General features: G+C 40.0%; 3 protein-coding genes and 2 long non-coding RNA genes across 6 annotated transcripts; 3 read left to right on the top strand and 2 right to left on the bottom strand.

Moving 5' to 3' along the window:
• The first annotated feature begins 3525 nt into the window (after positions 1-3525).
• ccdc197 (coiled-coil domain containing 197) lies at positions 3526-6525 on the top strand. Its single transcript, XM_013276291.3, has 9 exons — positions 3526-3993; positions 4093-4132; positions 4344-4520; positions 4621-4778; positions 4867-4949; positions 5032-5204; positions 5297-5407; positions 5500-5616; positions 5694-6525. The coding sequence occupies exons 1-9, from the start codon at positions 3890-3892 to the stop codon at positions 5877-5879; spliced, it is 1149 nt and encodes a 382-aa protein (XP_013131745.1). The 5' UTR covers positions 3526-3889; the 3' UTR covers positions 5880-6525.
• Positions 6526-6671: 146 nt separating this feature from the next.
• On the top strand, positions 6672-8968 carry LOC106098806 (ubiquitin thioesterase OTUB2). Its single transcript, XR_002057491.2, has 6 exons — positions 6672-6815; positions 6896-6976; positions 7078-7196; positions 7289-7373; positions 8287-8472; positions 8575-8968. It is a non-coding gene; the product is annotated as a ubiquitin thioesterase OTUB2 (long non-coding RNA).
• Positions 7380-8254, top strand: LOC109194141 (uncharacterized). The gene is made up of 2 exons (XR_001225126.1): positions 7380-7744; positions 7839-8254. It is a non-coding gene; the product is annotated as an uncharacterized LOC109194141 (long non-coding RNA).
• Positions 8823-13823, bottom strand: ddx24 (DEAD (Asp-Glu-Ala-Asp) box helicase 24). Of its 2 annotated transcripts, XM_019349105.2 has the most exons (10): positions 13684-13823; positions 12616-13487; positions 12108-12530; positions 11863-12016; positions 10612-11124; positions 10188-10263; positions 9573-9761; positions 9364-9493; positions 8995-9282; positions 8832-8962 (listed from the first exon to the last, which is right to left on the bottom strand). In XM_019349105.2, exons 2-9 carry the CDS (start codon positions 13481-13483, stop codon positions 9023-9025), a joined length of 2613 nt encoding a protein of 870 aa, XP_019204650.1. In that variant the 5' UTR covers positions 13484-13487; positions 13684-13823; the 3' UTR covers positions 8832-8962; positions 8995-9022. The 2 variants fall into 2 exon arrangements, with proteins under 2 accessions (XP_005477055.1, XP_019204650.1); XM_005476998.4 differs by having other exon boundaries at positions 8823-9282.
• A 1164-nt stretch (positions 13824-14987) lies between these two features.
• serpina10b (serpin peptidase inhibitor, clade A (alpha-1 antiproteinase, antitrypsin), member 10b) lies at positions 14988-17055 on the bottom strand. The gene is made up of 5 exons (XM_003453107.4): positions 16947-17055; positions 16149-16761; positions 15740-16013; positions 15431-15578; positions 14988-15337 (listed from the first exon to the last, which is right to left on the bottom strand). Exons 2-5 carry the CDS (start codon positions 16747-16749, stop codon positions 15146-15148), a joined length of 1215 nt encoding a protein of 404 aa, XP_003453155.1. The 5' UTR covers positions 16750-16761; positions 16947-17055; the 3' UTR covers positions 14988-15145.
• Positions 17056-17161: the final 106 nt, after the last annotated feature.

The following is a 17161-nucleotide window of genomic DNA, read 5'->3' as shown; positions in this document are numbered from 1 at the left end:
TTATTGGAGTGAACTCATTTTCGTGTTAAACTGCTACTACCATTCAGTTGGTGTCCTTGTGTGTAACCTGTAGAAGATGAAGGTCTAACAAGAAGTGTGTAGGTCCTCTTGTGAGAAGTAACATTTCCAAGATATAGGCTGAGCCCCTCGGAAGCGTATGCAAACGTGGATCTGAACAGGGAGTTTTAGTGAAACGGCTTTTCAACTGATGTCCACGCTGTTCGTTTGTTAAAAAAAGAAAGGTCTATTTATGGTACATCTCACATTAATCAGCTATGTGTCATTGGAAAAATGTAGACTGATATCAGTGATGGCGTGTATCAATGCGTTCAAAGACTATGTGTAGATAGATATCTAAGCTTCGAACACCTGCAAAGACCAAAAAACAACCAATGCCCTGTAAAAACAAGTCAGGACAGGAACAACACAGGTGTATTCAGTACCAGGGAATCTGTACCTCTGACAGTTTCCACAAAGCCGAACATTACAGTTACTCTTATGTTGTAACTATCGTGTTGTAACAGGGAATCCCGGAGTGGTTTTTGTAGATTTAAAAGTGCCTTTGTTCCAGAGCATGACAGGAGTCACAGAAGTGGCACAAAGTTGAGAACAACAGAGGTTTAGCGGTGCAACAGGATGGATGCCAAGGAGATTCGCCCTGGACTCATCTGTGGAACTGGTGTCGGATATAGTGGAGGAGTTGGGCCTTTCCAAGCAAGCAAGACATAACTGGTGAAAAGAGTGATTTCTGTAAGGGTTAAGAGCATCTGTTCAAGACTACTGGACCTGTACATACAATGTAAAAGTCAGACTTCTAGCTTGGTTTTAGCTTTTTTTTTTTTATATGCCCTGGGCTTGTTTTATTATAAATAAATTTTACCTTCTACTCTTGAGTTTTGGACTCCTTGACTACCACTGCCCTTTTATTTTTTAGCTGCTCTCCACCTGATGGAAAAGGCCTTTCCACTTGCTTCTCCTTTTTCCTTGTTACAACAAACTACAACTTTGAATTATTATCAATTTTAAATATTTTTTAAAGCAGTAGGTTAATAACAACACACACTCAGAAATGTTACGGCTGAAATGAAATTTAATTAGATGTAAATTTTACATGTAAATTTGTTACATAAGTGCAATATAAATGTTAAATTTTATGAAATTTGGTCAAATTAAATGAACTTCATTGGTATAAATTCAGTTTATACCAAGCACATTTTTCCTTAATGATTCATTATTTGAATAAATAAACCTTTGATTTTGTATATTTCAATTGTATTTTACTCAAAATTATTGCTTCATGTTTATAAAGGGTGAAGAATCTTTTTTTTAGTGTACGTCTTTAACCAAGTGTCTGTTTTCTCAGTAAACACACAGTTACAAAATTGGACTTTCATTAACACAATAAGCATGTGACACACAAACACACAGGACTTACAAACATACTGCTGGACCGGTAACACAGCAACACAAGTCCTTAATGTATTTTTATGTAGAAAACAATTAATGTGAAATTCGTGGTTTTAAAAACAATTATGAAGATAATGCGTGGTGGCATCAGGAAGTAAAATTAGTAAAATGTCTTACAGGAATGTAGTTGAGCAGGACGTGGCTCACTCATACTTGTTTTCTTTGAAAGCTTGCTGCCTTCTAACGCCAAGACAAGCTAGACAGCAGCTGCAGTCAGTCAAAGGCATCTTTAAACTCAGGAGAGCATTGTGACGTATAAAGTGCAGTAGTCCAAACAACATACCAGCAGCTATTCCACAGTTTTCTGACTCTTATGAGACGAAAGGACAGTCCTGATGTCCTCTTAATAGTTACCCGTATGTGTTTTGAGAGTATATACTATGGTCTCCCGAGTGGAACCTTTGATAAGAAATAAGTAAAATGTCACAACTGCATCTCAAAGGTTTTGGCTTGGCATCAAATCAAAACTGAAGAACCTGTAAAGATGCGGGATGATCAGAATGTCTCAGAGTCTAGATATGTCAATATGTAGTCAAGCATCAATACAACCACTGGAGGAATATAGATTCACCCAGAGAGGACAAGAAAGGTTCAGTGGCTTCCAAACTATGCGTCCATAAACTGAAAATTGAAGTTAGGTGCTAAGGCTTTTATGCATTTGGACCTCACTGATAAGTTCTGCAATAAATCCAGGAAGTCAAAGTTAAGTCAGTGTTTGACAGCTTATGTCTCCTAAGATTTGCACACACCACTGCATTACTCGATATTTTTAAAAGAATAAAAACAGGTTCGTCTTACAAAAACTTTTATATACTTCATATCGTTTTAGCATAGCAATTATTTTACTGTACTTTCATCCAGAGATGGGTGGATCACACTGTTTACAAACTACCATCTCTCTTTGAATCACACATCAAAGAGAGATGGTAGTCTTCTTCTCCTGACTTTTCATTCCTGTTTGCTCCAATACAATCCTCTACCTCTCCAGGGACTCTTCCACCTGCTCCATACTCTCAATACAGGTCACAACGTCATCTACAAACATCATAGTCCACGAGACTCCTGCCTGAGCTCATCTGTCAACCTGTCCGACACTATCGCACACAAGATGGGGCTCAGGGCTGATCCCTGATGCAATGCCACCTCCACCTTGAACCCATCTGTCACTCCTACTGCACACGTCACCACTGCCCCTCTATTCTCATATTTATTCTGCACCACCTTCACATATTTCACTGCCATACAGCGAGACTCTTCTGGATCAATTTACTTCATTTTTCATCGAATTTTGTATGATTTTCTTTTTGCAAATTTTCTAATTAAATGCATTCAGAAATGAATTTTGTGACTATCATTGTGACTTTCCTTGAATGTTTTTTGACCTTCCTTTGCAGAATGATGGTAGTGAATACTTTAGCACCATCTACTGAGGAGGAAGAGTTTCCTCATGTGCATTTTAAATGTGACATTAAATTTGACTACATTTACTTTTTTACTTTTTGTTTAAGGTGGAAAATTGAACTTCTTCAGTTTCAAAAATGAAAGTAATTATTTAAAGTTGAAAGCTTAGTATATTTTAACATTTAACACATGCCTAAAGGTTGGAACGCAGGAGGATTTGCCTTTTCCCTTTCTTTTTAATTTAGGTTTTAATGAATTCATAGAGCTCAGTGGAAGTCGCGTCTCGCTGTTAAAGTCCAAATAGCAGCAAATTTTTAATGCGAGCTCTTTGTGGAGGTATCTACAATCCTTTCAGGTGTTTGTTTATTCATTCATAGCAATATTTAAATGTCCGTAAAACATAATTACACTAAGTGTAAAAGTCTCTTTAAGTTAATTGAAGTAAGAATAAAAAGGGATATAAAAACAAAACAATAACTAATCTTATTTTGTAATGAAAGAATTACTCAAATAAATTTTAAATTTCCCAGAAGCCTCTTTGTCTTTACTTTTTATCATTTCTGTGAACACAACAAGGAATTGCAAGCTGTGGTGCATATGCAAAAGTATTGTTCTGTAATTGTTCTTTTTTTAAAACAACTAATTATAAGTAAAATGATCTTTAAAATGAACACACTGAAAGCTACAAGGACAATTCTGATCCATATTTTTGCGCTCAGGTTTTCACAACATGTTTCAGGCTTTGGGGGAACCGGGACGGAGTGAACACTCTTCGCGTTCTCTCGCTCTCATTCGGTCGGTAACCAAACCGAGGCGCCCCTGCTTTTGCCATGACAACAAAGAAACGATCCCGGTACATTCCCTGTTGTTTGGCCCCTGGTCACTAGGCAACAGCAACGCGAATCCAAGAAAAAACATCCGGGAAAGATCCCCGATTGTTCTTCTGTTCGTTTAAACGAAGAAGACCCGAAGAGGCTTCTTTACGCATCAGAATTCCTGCGCGACAAATCCACTAAGAGACATGACGACGCATTCTCTTCCTTTTTTAGAGAACAGTCCTAGTCAAAAACTCCAGGTGGGAAATGGAGTAAACAACATTTTTGTGACACAGTCGCAGGACACCAGGTAGGCCCGTGGTTTTCAGGAGCAGCAAGTTGATGTCCTACCCCATTCATACATGCATTTACTGTCTCAGACTACTGACAGTTTTCTCTTCACACACAGAAGGGAAGAAGATGCCAATCACATACCAGTTTTAAAAGTGGTAAGATTTGTGCCTTCACAGAAAATACTCTCACTTCCACAGGTTTTATTTCTTCTATTTTCTGCTTTATACCTTTAATTCTATTTGATTTTCCTTCTACTTTTAAACCACTTGGTAACTTTTCTTTTGAGGCGTTTTTCATAAATGCACCCTGCAAAGGTTTCAGTATTAAAGCATCTGAGTGGTTCTGGTTTTGTGTGTGTGTGTGTAGCCTTCGAGCAGAGTCTTGGAGGCAGGAGTGACTACTTTGCAAAAGACCCTGGTTCTGGAGAAACAGGCAGAGCTGGATGAGGTGGAGAAGCGACTTGCCCTTAAACGGCTGGATTTTAAAGCCTGCATGGAGGCCCTAGCTCGGCGAAGGTCTGAACTTGAAATAAAACTACAAGAGGTGAGCTGAGACCACCTTAAATGAGAAGCAGTAGTAGTTAACCATCATCTGAAAGAGACTGTACTAATGTGGCTGGCCTTTGTCTTTTCTTTTCATGCAGACTAAAGAAAAAGTAGTGAAATTTGAGAAGTTCATAGCTGAGAATGAAGCAAAGCGACGCAGAGCGTTAAAGAGCTGTGAAGCTTCACGGGCGCAAAACATTTTTAAAAAGCAGCAGATAAAAGATTTGACAGAACAGCTTAAAGGATTCAGAGACAGGTGAGACCTTGAATTTTTTTTTTAAATTTAAAGATTTCTTTCATGAAGTTGTTTTTTAAGTCCGGCTTTGCCATGTTTTTATTTGCAGGAGCCACGTTTTAAAGGAGAGAGTGGCAAAATACAAAATCTATGAGGATTATTTGATAAAAACACGAGATTATCTCCCCAGCAGTGAGTTCAAATCCTCATTATTGAGCCTTCAAATGAACTTGCTTTGTTCAGCCTGTCGAGTAAAGCACACAGTCTGTTTCAGATTACCTCGATGACGGGTCTGAATCTTTAGTCATGCCTATCATTCGGCGTCATGAGACCTTATCCATCACACACCAGGAGCTGCTGCAGCGTTTGCAACGTATGGAGGTGGAGGTGGAGGAAGGCCAGCGACAGCTGCAGAATATGAAGAAGGAACACAGCGTAAAGAAACTGGTCAGTTATACAAATACGGATGTTAGATGTATCATGTCTTCAAAGCAGTACTGTAGTTTATAGCGGGTGATGTGTTTTTGTATGTATTGCAGATGGCCAATAAAGAGCTGTCCGAACTGCAGAGTGAGTTAGAGACCCTCAAAGAGAAGAACAAGCAGGCAGAGTTTAACTTGCAGATGGAGCAAGACTTATCCAGAGAGAAGGTATGCCTTCCAGATTAGCTGGATGTGACCCTGCTCATTAATCTTGGGAACCTTGGATAGAAATACTCTCATGTGTGCCCTTCATGTTTCAGGTTACAGAAGTGGGAAGACTGCTTATGGCCATCAGCAACCTTGCAGAACAGTGTTACTTACCAGAATACGGACCGCTGGAAAAGATGAACGCGCTGACAATGATGAACATGGTGAAGGTATTTACGTGCAGGATGAGCTGATTGTTAGGGTCCATTTTTAGTTTACCCAAATCTTGAGTGACCATTTCTTTCAGGAGTACATTCTGGACAAGGCAGACACGGAGAGGAGAGCGAGGAGGATGATGGAGTTGGGGAGTTTGATGACAAGCACAACCGCCGTGGCAAACAAAAGAGAGAGGGGGTCAATGAGAAGCTTTGGAAGTAAAACACAAATCAAAAGTTCAAGTAAAGTCAGCAGAAGGAGTGAGACATTTGGTTGATGTTGTGGTTTGAGTATTCATCACAGTGGTTTCTTGAGAGTGGAGGTTCGTTCTTGAGATGGGAAGAAGCACTTTAAACCACTTTGTAGCAAATGAAGTGTTACCAAAACCTTGAGAAAAAAAAGCTTGTAGGAGAACAGAATTTTTTTTTTCATTATTTGCCTTTATATCATTTGTTCATTGTTTCAAAAATCTGTGCACCAACCTTTGCACTTAAGACGTCATAGACAAGGAAATGAAAACGTAGCTGTTTGAAATGAGATCCTTATGTTTAACAGGTCATCCGAACTTGTAAATTTGGATTTGGTCACCTTGTACTGTGAATGTTGCTTTAAAAAAAATAAATAAATAAATAAATAAAGTGGTCTTAATCAAATTATTTAAATGCACACTCAATCAACAGCAATCCACCACCTTTGCATTATGCAAAACACCAAAAACAAGCAGCCAATAAAATCTCCTTTGACCCTATTGCCACAAATTTCCCACATTTCATACTTTTTAAAGTTCAAACCTGTGATGCCACGACAATAACGTAAAAAGCTATAGTTTCTTGTTACTTTGGTGATTCGGATTGCTTACCAAAACCTATGACTGGGTGCCGTGAAAGCCTTATTGTAATATAAAATGAGCACCACACCAGCACGATGCATGAAAAACAGTATATGAACAATAAAAATAATAAAGTACATTTTTAATACAAATATGATCACATTTAGCGGAAAAATCCTGCTTCAGTACTTTAATGAGAAACTAAAGACATGGCTCGCACGCTATAAAAACCCCGATCTGGCCCTTTAACACAAGCACGTGGTTTCCGCAAACATCCGGTTTGTAGCAAGTAGGAACGAAAACGCAACAATGTTTTGACACGCGTATTTCTTAACTGTAGTTACGGGGTTTTTTGCATTGTTTCCAGGTTGTTGAAATATGAAGGTACGTCATGCGGTCAGGTAACTCTTGAAACTGCGGGGTTTTTTTTTTTTCAGGTAGTAAAACTGCTTGTTTGTCCACAGATGGAGGATGGCAGCTTGATTTCATGTAGGGAGGACATTTCTTCGCTGTTCCCTGCGCAAATGCTGAGTGCCAAACAGCAAGTAGGCTATTTCGAAAAAGGGCTGAGGTTGATGTGGTGCAGGTGGTCACGGTCACCCCTCCTAACTACTGCAGAATAACCGGACCTGTTGTCCTTTCTCAGGATCTGAGCAGCCAGTTTTCCGCCGTAAGAAAAGTTTGCGGCGATGGGAACTGCTTCTACAGAGCTTTCTGCTTCGCATACTTGGAGTCAGTCCTACACAGTGCCAGGGATTTACAGAGGTCAGATTTAATTACTGCTGTCACTAATATCACCTGATTGAACAGCCTTGATTTGATAAGGGTGGTGCTTGTCTCGCCCCTCTCAATGTTAGGTTCAAGGACAAGATAATCCAGGGCAGCGCAATTTTGGTCTCTGCGGGATTTGAGGAGGATTTCTTCAGGCACCACCTGGACACTGTAAATGCACTCATATTTTTGTTTTTCTTCCAACAAGTTATTAGCATCTCCTTAGACCTCATTAGTAAAATAATGGAGAAAAAATGGCACTTTGTAGCCTGTGAGCTTTGACTTGCCGTTTGATGTGTATGTAGTACATGCATCGAACAAATGATAACTTGGTTTTGGGTTAACTTTCTGAAATGGCATGCTTGAATGCCATATGTGTAAAAAGATCTACTTTTGTACTGATTGGACCATTTGCTTTGCGTCTACAATTTCAACTGCAGGAGATCTGACAAATGCAGCACTGTGCAAAGATCTTGAATCATCCCTTATTTCCTTACATTTTCCTGGGAAAACGGGTGCAGCATTTTACTGAAATGTGCAAAGTAATTGTAATGTAGACTATAAGGTAAAAACAGTTTGTGCAGTGAGCTTTAAAAGTCAATATTTGGTATGACTACATCTTATTCTTTAACACAGCCTGAACACTCTCAGGCAGCTCTCTTGCCATTTCTTCAAGTAGTCTTCAGGGATAGTTCTTCAGGCTTTTCAGAGGACCTCAAAAGCCCCCAGGTAGACCTTCCGTGGTTTAGATGGCTATAGACACTGTTTAATTAATCACACTACAAGACCTGTTGCCACTATTTTATTCTGCTGGAACCAAAATGGTGGCAGCAGGCTTAGGAAGTCTCAGTATGTATATCAACCTTTATTCCGAATCTGGCCATCTGGATCTATATCTGTATTACACACCAGTTTGTTCAGATTTTAAAGACTGAGTATTACTCCTGCGCTTCACCAGTTTGGCATCCTACTAGACCTCTGTAGTTATTTAAAAAGGTGCAGAAAATGACTATTGAATGAAGATTTACAGGCACCATATTTTCTGTAAAAAAGCAAAGTCTAATTGTTCCTTTTTCTGTTGAAGGTTCTTCATGTTGTTGACCAATGCCAAGCAGATGTAAATGCACTATTCAGGCTCTTCAATGAGCATGCTACCTCCGACAGGGTTGTGCAGTATCTCAGGCTGCTCACTTCAGCACACCTGCGAAACAATGCAGACTTCTTCCGCAACTTTGTGGAAGCACCTGATCTGCATGTCTACTGTCATCAAGTTGGTATTGGTGTTGCTGCCATATACTGCATAAAGAACCTCTGAATTATTTAAAGTGGATCATTTGAAGGATTTTGATTAAAACCTCTTCTCTTCATTAAGGAAGTGGAGGCTATGGCGATGGAGTGTGATCATGTGGACATCTTGGCTCTGTCCCAGGCTCTGGACATCTCCATCCACATCGTCTCTATGGAAGGTGATGAACAACAGCTGGCTCACCACATCATTCCAGAAAATGGGGACCCATCCCTGCATCTCCTCTACCACACATCTCATTACGATATTCTCTACCCTCGGGCACAACTATGACCAACAAAACTCTGCTCGAATAAATCCCAAGTGAGCTTGAAGACACTTAGAAAATTAGATTTTTATAAAATCTTGCAGTTTACAGGAATCCATCATCTGTTGCACAATGTGCACTAAACATTTAGAAATGTAAAATGCTATTTACTGTTTTTACACTTTTTATAAATTGTGTCATTTGAAGTTGTTTTTTTTTTATATATTTTTTTTTTTTTTTTTTTAAATAAACATCTCAATAAACAAGTCACTTTGCCTTCTGCTTCTGTTTTTTCTGCCGTGGATGGATACTCGTCTTTGGTTTCTTCTGTGTTGAAACCCTGGTTAGGGCACTCTCCATCCCAGCAAGGGGCATTTGGGGCAGGGGGAGCTTTCCCATTTGAGTAGGGTACTTGGTCTTCATTACGTTCTTGAAAATGGGCAGTGAAATCAAACGCTTCAACTCCTTTTTCATCCCCTTCACCATCCTCTGCTGCTCTCTGTCTGCATCCTCATCCTTTGCATTGCCTGTGGAAATGTGTGGACTTAGTTTTCTGCATTGAAACTTTATTTTGAAATGCAAACTTTTTTAAAAAGTGCTGGTTTTACCAAGTAATAAGTCATCATCCAGATCCACCTCCAGGGCTTCTGCTGCTTGCTTGAGCCAGGAGTTGTGGTGTTTCTCCTTGCTGTTGTAGTACTCTACCTTTTCAATTCTCCTGGCTAAGTTTACTCGCTCCTGTGGAAGAACCCAAGTAATATCAGTTAAACCCTTTAACATTAAAAAATGGACAGGATCTTATGCTGACGGATCTCACCATGATTGCATCCATGCATTTGGTCTCTATGGGAAATGTGGGAAGCTCTTCGTCCTTTCCAAGAGTCTTGCATATCTTTTTGAAGTTCATCATGTCATCTGGGCTTACTAGCAGCATACAGAGGCCCTCTTTAGTGGCTCTTGCTGTTCTCCCACTCCGATGCACGTACGTCTCAGATGTTCTAGGAACCTTGGTATGAACAAATCACACTACTTGAGGAACGGTGTTCATGACATTGCTGCAGTTATAAGCCTTTGCCCCAAATTAATCTTTTAAGCTGCTTTATATTGTAAGGTAAAGACCCTCTTATGAGCAAGCATTTGGCGACAAAACTCCCTTTTAACAGGAAGAAACCTCCAGCAGAACAAGACTCGGATGTGCAACCATCTGCTGAAACTGGTTGAGGGTGAGGAGAGGGAGACGAGACAAAAGACACATTGATGAAGAGAGCCAGAGTTTAATAACAAATGATAAATGCAGAGTTGTGTATAAACACTCAGTGCATCATGGGGAACCTGCAGGGACTGTTTTATGGCTGTGGTGGTTAGTGTTGTGGCTAATTGATAACCTCTTGTTCATGTTGGAGAATCGTTGGGCAACTGTTTAAAGGGTTACCTGGTAGTGAATAACATGCTGGACATTGGGGATATCCAGGCCTCTTGCTGCCACATCAGTAGTCAGGAGAACACAACTGTGAAGAGAAACAAAAGAAATGGCAATGTCAAAGCTAGGTGCCTTTAAAAAAGTAAGAAATCACTAATGTTTTACAGTAAATACAGCTCAAGACTGCTGCCGATTACAGGAACTACAAAAACCATCAGCACTTGAATGTGTCAAATGTTTAAAATGTCAATACTTTCACAAATTAAAAAATGGTTTTAAAGTAGATAAAGACAAAACTATTTCAGGCATTGTTGTGCATACTAGACGAATTCCTTACTCCCACAGTTAAAGTTTAGATGTCACCAGTGGCACACAGTTACTGGATAAATGCTGAAGGCAACTTGATGTTGCTACTGCAAATGTGTGCACAACTCACTTCTCCCTCTCAGCGAACCTCTCCAGGTTTTTCAGCCGTTGTTTCTGGTGCATGTTGGCATGTAGAGGCAGTGGTGTACAGTCTAGTATAACCAGCAGAGAATTCAGCCTCTTTATACAGTCAATACTGTTGGCAAACACCATGGTGCGCCCAGGATACTGGAGCAGGAAGTAATAGAGGTAGAAGTCCTTCTCATCTTTCTGACAGTGGATCTGAGTCTCAATCAGTGTCTCCACAGTTGCCTCCTTCCTGGTGAGGTCAACGACTTTGGGCTTGGACTTAATCCCCACTTTCTCCATAAGAATTTCCAGCTTGTTCCTCTGGTCCAGATTCTTCTTCTTCTTTTGAAGGAGGCGAGTGGGAAGGCTGTGAACCATCGTCAAAGTGGCAGAGAACACAAAAGTTTGCCTAGTGGGATTGAAGTGTGTCGTATTTAGCATTTCCAGCAAATTCTCCAGCTCGGCAAAATGCCCTCTTTCTACCATGCGATCGGCTTCATCAATGACCAGGCACCTGTGTCATAAGAAGAAGAGGAATTAAGAAAGGATAACAAAAATCTAACAAATAGGCCTGCCTGAAAGACTTTATCACAGAACACCGAATCACTGATCTATTGCTCAAGGCTCTTTCACACATGATATGATTTGAGGGTTAAAATCAGTGTCAGTAATCGGGTGAAGGAAAAAAAAAAACCTTATTGTGGTATTGTGATATTTTGTGTGGCGATATTGTATTGATACAGGAACACCAAATATTAATATTTTATTAAATACATTAAAATACTCTGGGAAAACTTTGAAAAGAGGGCTCGATTCACTTGATAGGAGGCACCCTTCCTACTAACAGGTGTAGTCTGATTTGGACTGACTGCAATCACTCTGCAAATAATTGTTATCTAATATATGAAACCAGACAGATAGCCAACATGTTTCCATGAGTCTGAATGAGTCTTTCTCAATGTGCACAGTTCATCAACTGGCTGCCAGCTGGTTCTATTTTGGGTATATTCTTATAAAACAGGAAGGTTGATGAGCGCAAGTTAAATGTTAGTAAAATAAAGTAAAATAAAACATATATTTAACTTTAGGAAATAACTTGCAGTTTAAAAAAGGTGACATATTTTATTGGAATACTCAGCATATCACAAAATAATAAAAATCATGATAATATCATATCATAAGTGAAGCGCTGTGATAATATTGTATCGATTACCACCTCTAGCAAATAAGTCAGTCTTAAATTAAGACTCACCTGAGCTGCCTGAGGTTGACCAGATGTGGGTGCCTCTCCTTGATCAAATCCCACAAACGCCCCGGAGTTGCTATGATGATCTCTGGCCTGCGTTTCAGCACTCGTCTTTGTTTCTGCTGTGCCATTCCACCCACCACTAAGGCTGTTTTTATATCTGCACAGCAGGAAAACATTAGCTATGCTGACATTTATAGATCTCTTAGAAGAAAACTGCTATCGTAATACTCTGATGAGCTATGACTTACCTGTGAATTTTGCGACAGCATCAATATGATGTTTGACCTGAACAGCCAGCTCCCTGGTGGGAGTGAGGACCAGTCCTAAGAGGGGTCGACTCTGAGCACCAGCGGGTTTTTCATCAAAATCAAAGTCTGCATTCTTGATTACCCGAACACATCCAAGCTGTTCATCTTCTACATCGCTGTGTTCATCTTCATCCGAGTCTCCTTGATTCTGATCCTCAGCATCTTCATCGTTTTCTTTAGAAGCCTCCACTCCCTCCTCTTGGTCCTCTTCAGCTGATTTTGTGTACTCATCTACAGATGGTAAGTACAAACTCTCCACCTTTGTGACTGGTTCAGCGTCATCATTAGGTTTTTCTGGGCTATGCTTCCACTCCAGGATGGTATGGATTATGGGAATGCCGAAAGCCAGTGTCTTGCCACTTCCTGTAAGTACAACATCCGTATTAGCTTCACTTTTAAAAATCTGTGAACAGAACATTACACTATAAACCTATCACTTTTATCTTACCAGTTTCAGCTGCTCCCAGTATATCCATACGATCCCTGATAGCTGGAGGCAAACACAGGGCTTGGATCGGTGTCGGTGAACCAAATCCAAGACTGCTCAGTGCCCTCAGGACAGGTGGGGGGACAAACAGGTCCTTCCATGCACTCATGTCAACATTTTTGTCTTCAGAACCAGAAAGTGCAGCGTTTGTCCAATTCTTTGCCTTCTTGTGTGGGGCCTTTGTCACTTTATTTTGACCGGATTTTTCTTTTTCCAGATCTGATGAAGACTCTGGGTTTGGCTGTTCTTCTGGGACTGTATCCTTCACTGTCTGCTGCCCTTTCCCCTTTTTCTTCTTCTTCCTGCTCCTCTTTGTATCTTTGGGATCAGCAGTGATGGCTGCAGAATCATTTTCATCGCCCTCACCTGATACCTCATCCTCTCCTCCCTGCTCAGTGGCAGCATTATCCTTCTGCTTTACGTCTTCTGCAGAAATATTTTCCGACTCCTTTGCAATGCCTTTCTTGTTTTTCCTCTTCTTCTTGGCTTTTTTCTTCGCTGGCTCACTTGTGCTCTCCCCCTCTTTGATCCCCGAGTCTCCTTTCTCTCCAGCCTCCTCGCCGTCACCAGCTTTTCTTTTCTGTGCTTTCTTCTTCTTCTCCCTTTTCAGCTCTTTTGCTGCTTTGGCCGCAGCCTGCTCACTGTTTATTAAACGGTAATCCGTGAGCTCTTCGAAACACACCAGACCCTCCAAGCCCTCCTCGGAGAAGACGCTGGGATCGAGGTCTATGGTTTTCCATTTGCCTTTCATGTCGATGCAACGTTTCGCTGGCTTCCCCAGCCCGGTGGACATGCCTTTGTTTTTCGCCTTCATCTTCTTTGTCTTCATTTTTCTGAAAAAAAGTAAAGGTGTAAAATAAGTGACTTTAGCCGACCTCGTGAAGTTCCTAACGTTTAGTTGTTAAAAGCACACGTGCACCCCACGTTTCTTAACGCCAGCGGACAACTATTAACCGATAATTAACAGAAACTAAGCGTACAAAGTCTACAGTAAACTACTAGTTGAATTAATGAGTACTAAAGTCTTACCTGGACTGAGTGTAGGCTCTCTTAGACTTCTGCTACGATTACATCAACGCGAGACACGAGGGCGCAGCCATGACAGTGTTGATCACGTGGTTTGAAAAACTTTATTTAAACAACAGGCGCTGTTTCAATTTCTCTGGTCATTTTAACCCCTTATACCGCCTACATAAACGTTTATAAAAATTTAATAAACGTTTAAATAATACCCGAGGATGTCAAGGGTTTTAGTTTATCAGCTTTCATTTTAAGGATAATACGCTGTAATTTCTTAAGGTGTATTGAAGTTTGTGCCGAGGGAGTTGCTTCACTACAGTAGTATTTATTATTAGTAGCAAATATAATTAAAATTATTTTTTAATGAAGGTTGTACCTGACAAACTAGCATATAATCTAGTACATAAATAAATAAACGCATTTGTGGAAAACAAAGTTTTCATTGGGCTCTCTGCCGTCCTGTAAAATAAAATAAAATAAAATAAAACAACTACACCCTTATGTTTCAGGAGCTTGCGGAACCACCTTTAACGGCGTATAACTGAAGTAATCGCTTGTTGTGTGACTCTCTGGGAGTCTCCCACATCATTGTTTAAGAATTTTAGCCCACTCTTGCTTCAGTTCTTGAAGGTTGCAGGCATTCATTTATGCACAGCTCTCTTAACGTCCTGCCACAGCATTTCAGTCGGGTTGAGGTCTGGACTTTGACTGGATCACTGAGTCAACATCTTGATTCTTTCCTTCTTCAGCCAGTCTGTTGTAGCTTTGCCCAAACCTGCGATGTTCTGTTTCATTACACAATGAAATTTGATCATTTGACTCACTTGTATACAAAGAGTTCACCTATGACTCAATGACCACAAAATGCCAAAAGTCCTTTGGTATGATATGTTGTGTTTGGTTTTCACAAAACATGGCGTTGTGCATTGTGCACTTTGGTCTCATCTGTCTGGTTTTCTTAGATGCAACTTTGAAAACTTTAGCCATGCTGTTTGATTGTACTGTCATGAACATTGTTTAACATGCAAACTGAGACTTGTAGAGTAGGTGGTGTGTGTGTGTGTGTGTGTGATCAGGTAAATTAAATAAATTTGACTAGAGTTCCTCTTTTTAAAATTACTGTAAGCAAAATCTTTAAGGCAAAAGAAAACTGTTTCTTTACAATTATTATAGTCAGCCGGTAGCATCAGTTTAATAACCTGATAAGATGTGCATTATTAGAACGTGGTACTGATGTTTTGTTTAATTTGTCGATTAAGTGATTACATTTATGCTGGTTGTCATAATTTGGAGATGTACGTACATTTAAAAGATCCAAGTTTGTGATGCAGGTGAAGTTTTTATTATTATTGGTGAAGTATGTTGTAGGAACAGAACAGAAAAAAAAAGCTTTAAACTGTCTGGGATTAAAACATCCACCAAATTAGTCATGTAGAAGCCACTTAAGAATGAACACATTACAGTGGCAAAACTATTTGTTGGTGGGGTCAATCACCCTCCCCATGAACAGCAGGCAGTTTGTGTTTTCATGGTATATGAAGAAGAAGAAGGGTCTGTTTATAGTGAAGGTCCTCGGCAGGGAGTATGGAATGATACCCATTGTTGTGGCAGCTGCTGCAGTTGTTCCTGTCTCATCCACGTCAATCATGGCCTTGTGAAGCACCTACAATTTCACAGCAAGGTTAAAAGTGTTTTGCTGCACTATTTGGCGAACAGGCACATATGTTGCTACATGACAGTGAAAGTGACAACTAACCTCTGACAGCTTGAGCCCTTTGTCCTCACTGAGCTTTGTCAAATTGGACAAATTACTAAAGACACTGGTCATGCCCATATGCGGTAGAAGATTATGGAGGGAATACGACTGCTCCATGTTGAATTTGGGCATCTTGACTTCCAGTTTCCTGCAAACAAGACATGAGTTGACATGTTGAATAGACTGGCTCATCTGCTGCTGCAGGCATTGTTTTATGGTCATTTACACTTTTGTTAACCGTTGCTTTTTACAGCTAAACAACAAAATATGCAGACTCTTGGTTAAAGCGAGGCATTTTTCCTCACATACATTTTTCTCAGTTTTGCGATCCAGCTCTGAAACCTCTCTGCAGTAATCTCATCATCCACCATAGTGTAGTCCATGTCTGGGTTGGGGAGCAGGATAAGCATGGAAACACCCTCTTGGTATGGCAGTTTCAGCACTTTGGCTCTCAGAGAAACATCTTCTGCAGTGTAGTACTTGTCTTCTTTAAACATCATAGGCACCTGCACAATATTATAATTATCGATGTAGAAGGGTCCATTTCGAGTGAAATTGGAGTTGAAAGGCATCTTCCAGGCTCCTGTGGAGGAGGTAATATTGTACGTTTAGTTATAAACAAAACAGTTCATAGGTGCAGACATGAATATTAGTATAATTAATAGCACATAAACCCATAAACCCAATATCTAAAGTGTGCAAAAAAGATTTAATTTACCTTGAAAGAAAATTGCATTCATTAACAGGAGTTTGGTCTGTTCGTCCAAGGCTGAAATCATCTCTGTAATCTTGCCTTCAGTCTTGTCCCTAATGTACTCATTAATTACTCTGATACTCTCTGTTGTGTCCGCAAAGTCAACAGTTTTGATATCTGCATTAAAAAACTTATTGATTTTGGTTTCAAACTCCCTCTCTATGATAAATTGGGGTTGGATAAACAAGGCCATGCTATGATCAAATTTCAGCGATCCATTTTGCGTGACGTTCTCGTGAAGGAGTTGAAACAGTTTAGGGATAAGATCCGGCTGGTCAGCCCTCTCCAGCGCCTCCAGGTTTAGTACCTTCAGGATCTCCTTGTGTGTGACACCATCAGAAGCCATTAGAAGAGCCGCAAAACTGGTAGAGATACTCAGGGGGGAAAAAAAGATGTTCTTGTCATGGTAACTGGATATCTTTCTGTAAAGGTTCATGGCAAAGTCCATATTTTTGAAGGAGAGATCTGAGATGGTGGCACTGTTAGGTCCAGCTTGGTGGATAGGAGTCAGAAAGCACAGGAGGGCCACAAAGAAAAAACAGGCCATCTTCATTTTGTTTAACATCAAAATTAGAACCTAGAAAGTTTTGCGTGCACACCCAGAAACGAGAAATTAAAAACAAAAAGCACCACTGTACAGCAGCACAATCACTAAATCTACAAAAAATATAAGATTACACCAACTGAATACTTATTTCTGCATTATACTTAGAAAACGCTCTGAAATTTTGTATTTAAGTTTAACAAAATAACACCACGTACCTTTCAGCTTGGCCCAGATTGTGCCTGAAATTTCTCTGTATTTTTTGGGGGGAACAAAGTGCAAGTGTGCTCTACATGTTACACATTAACCACAAAAAACGTATTCAGAGGTGAATCCATAAGAATCAATCGATAAGTAAATGAGACACGAGAAGCATTGGGAGTGAATTTCACTTTAATCCTGGAACGAGAACCAATATATTAAACAAAAGAAT

This window comes from Oreochromis niloticus, linkage group LG19 (genome assembly GCF_001858045.2).
Source record: "Oreochromis niloticus isolate F11D_XX linkage group LG19, O_niloticus_UMD_NMBU, whole genome shotgun sequence".
Lineage (NCBI taxonomy): Eukaryota > Metazoa > Chordata > Actinopteri > Cichliformes > Cichlidae > Oreochromis > Oreochromis niloticus.
This window is presented reverse-complemented; position numbering and strand designations above follow the sequence as displayed.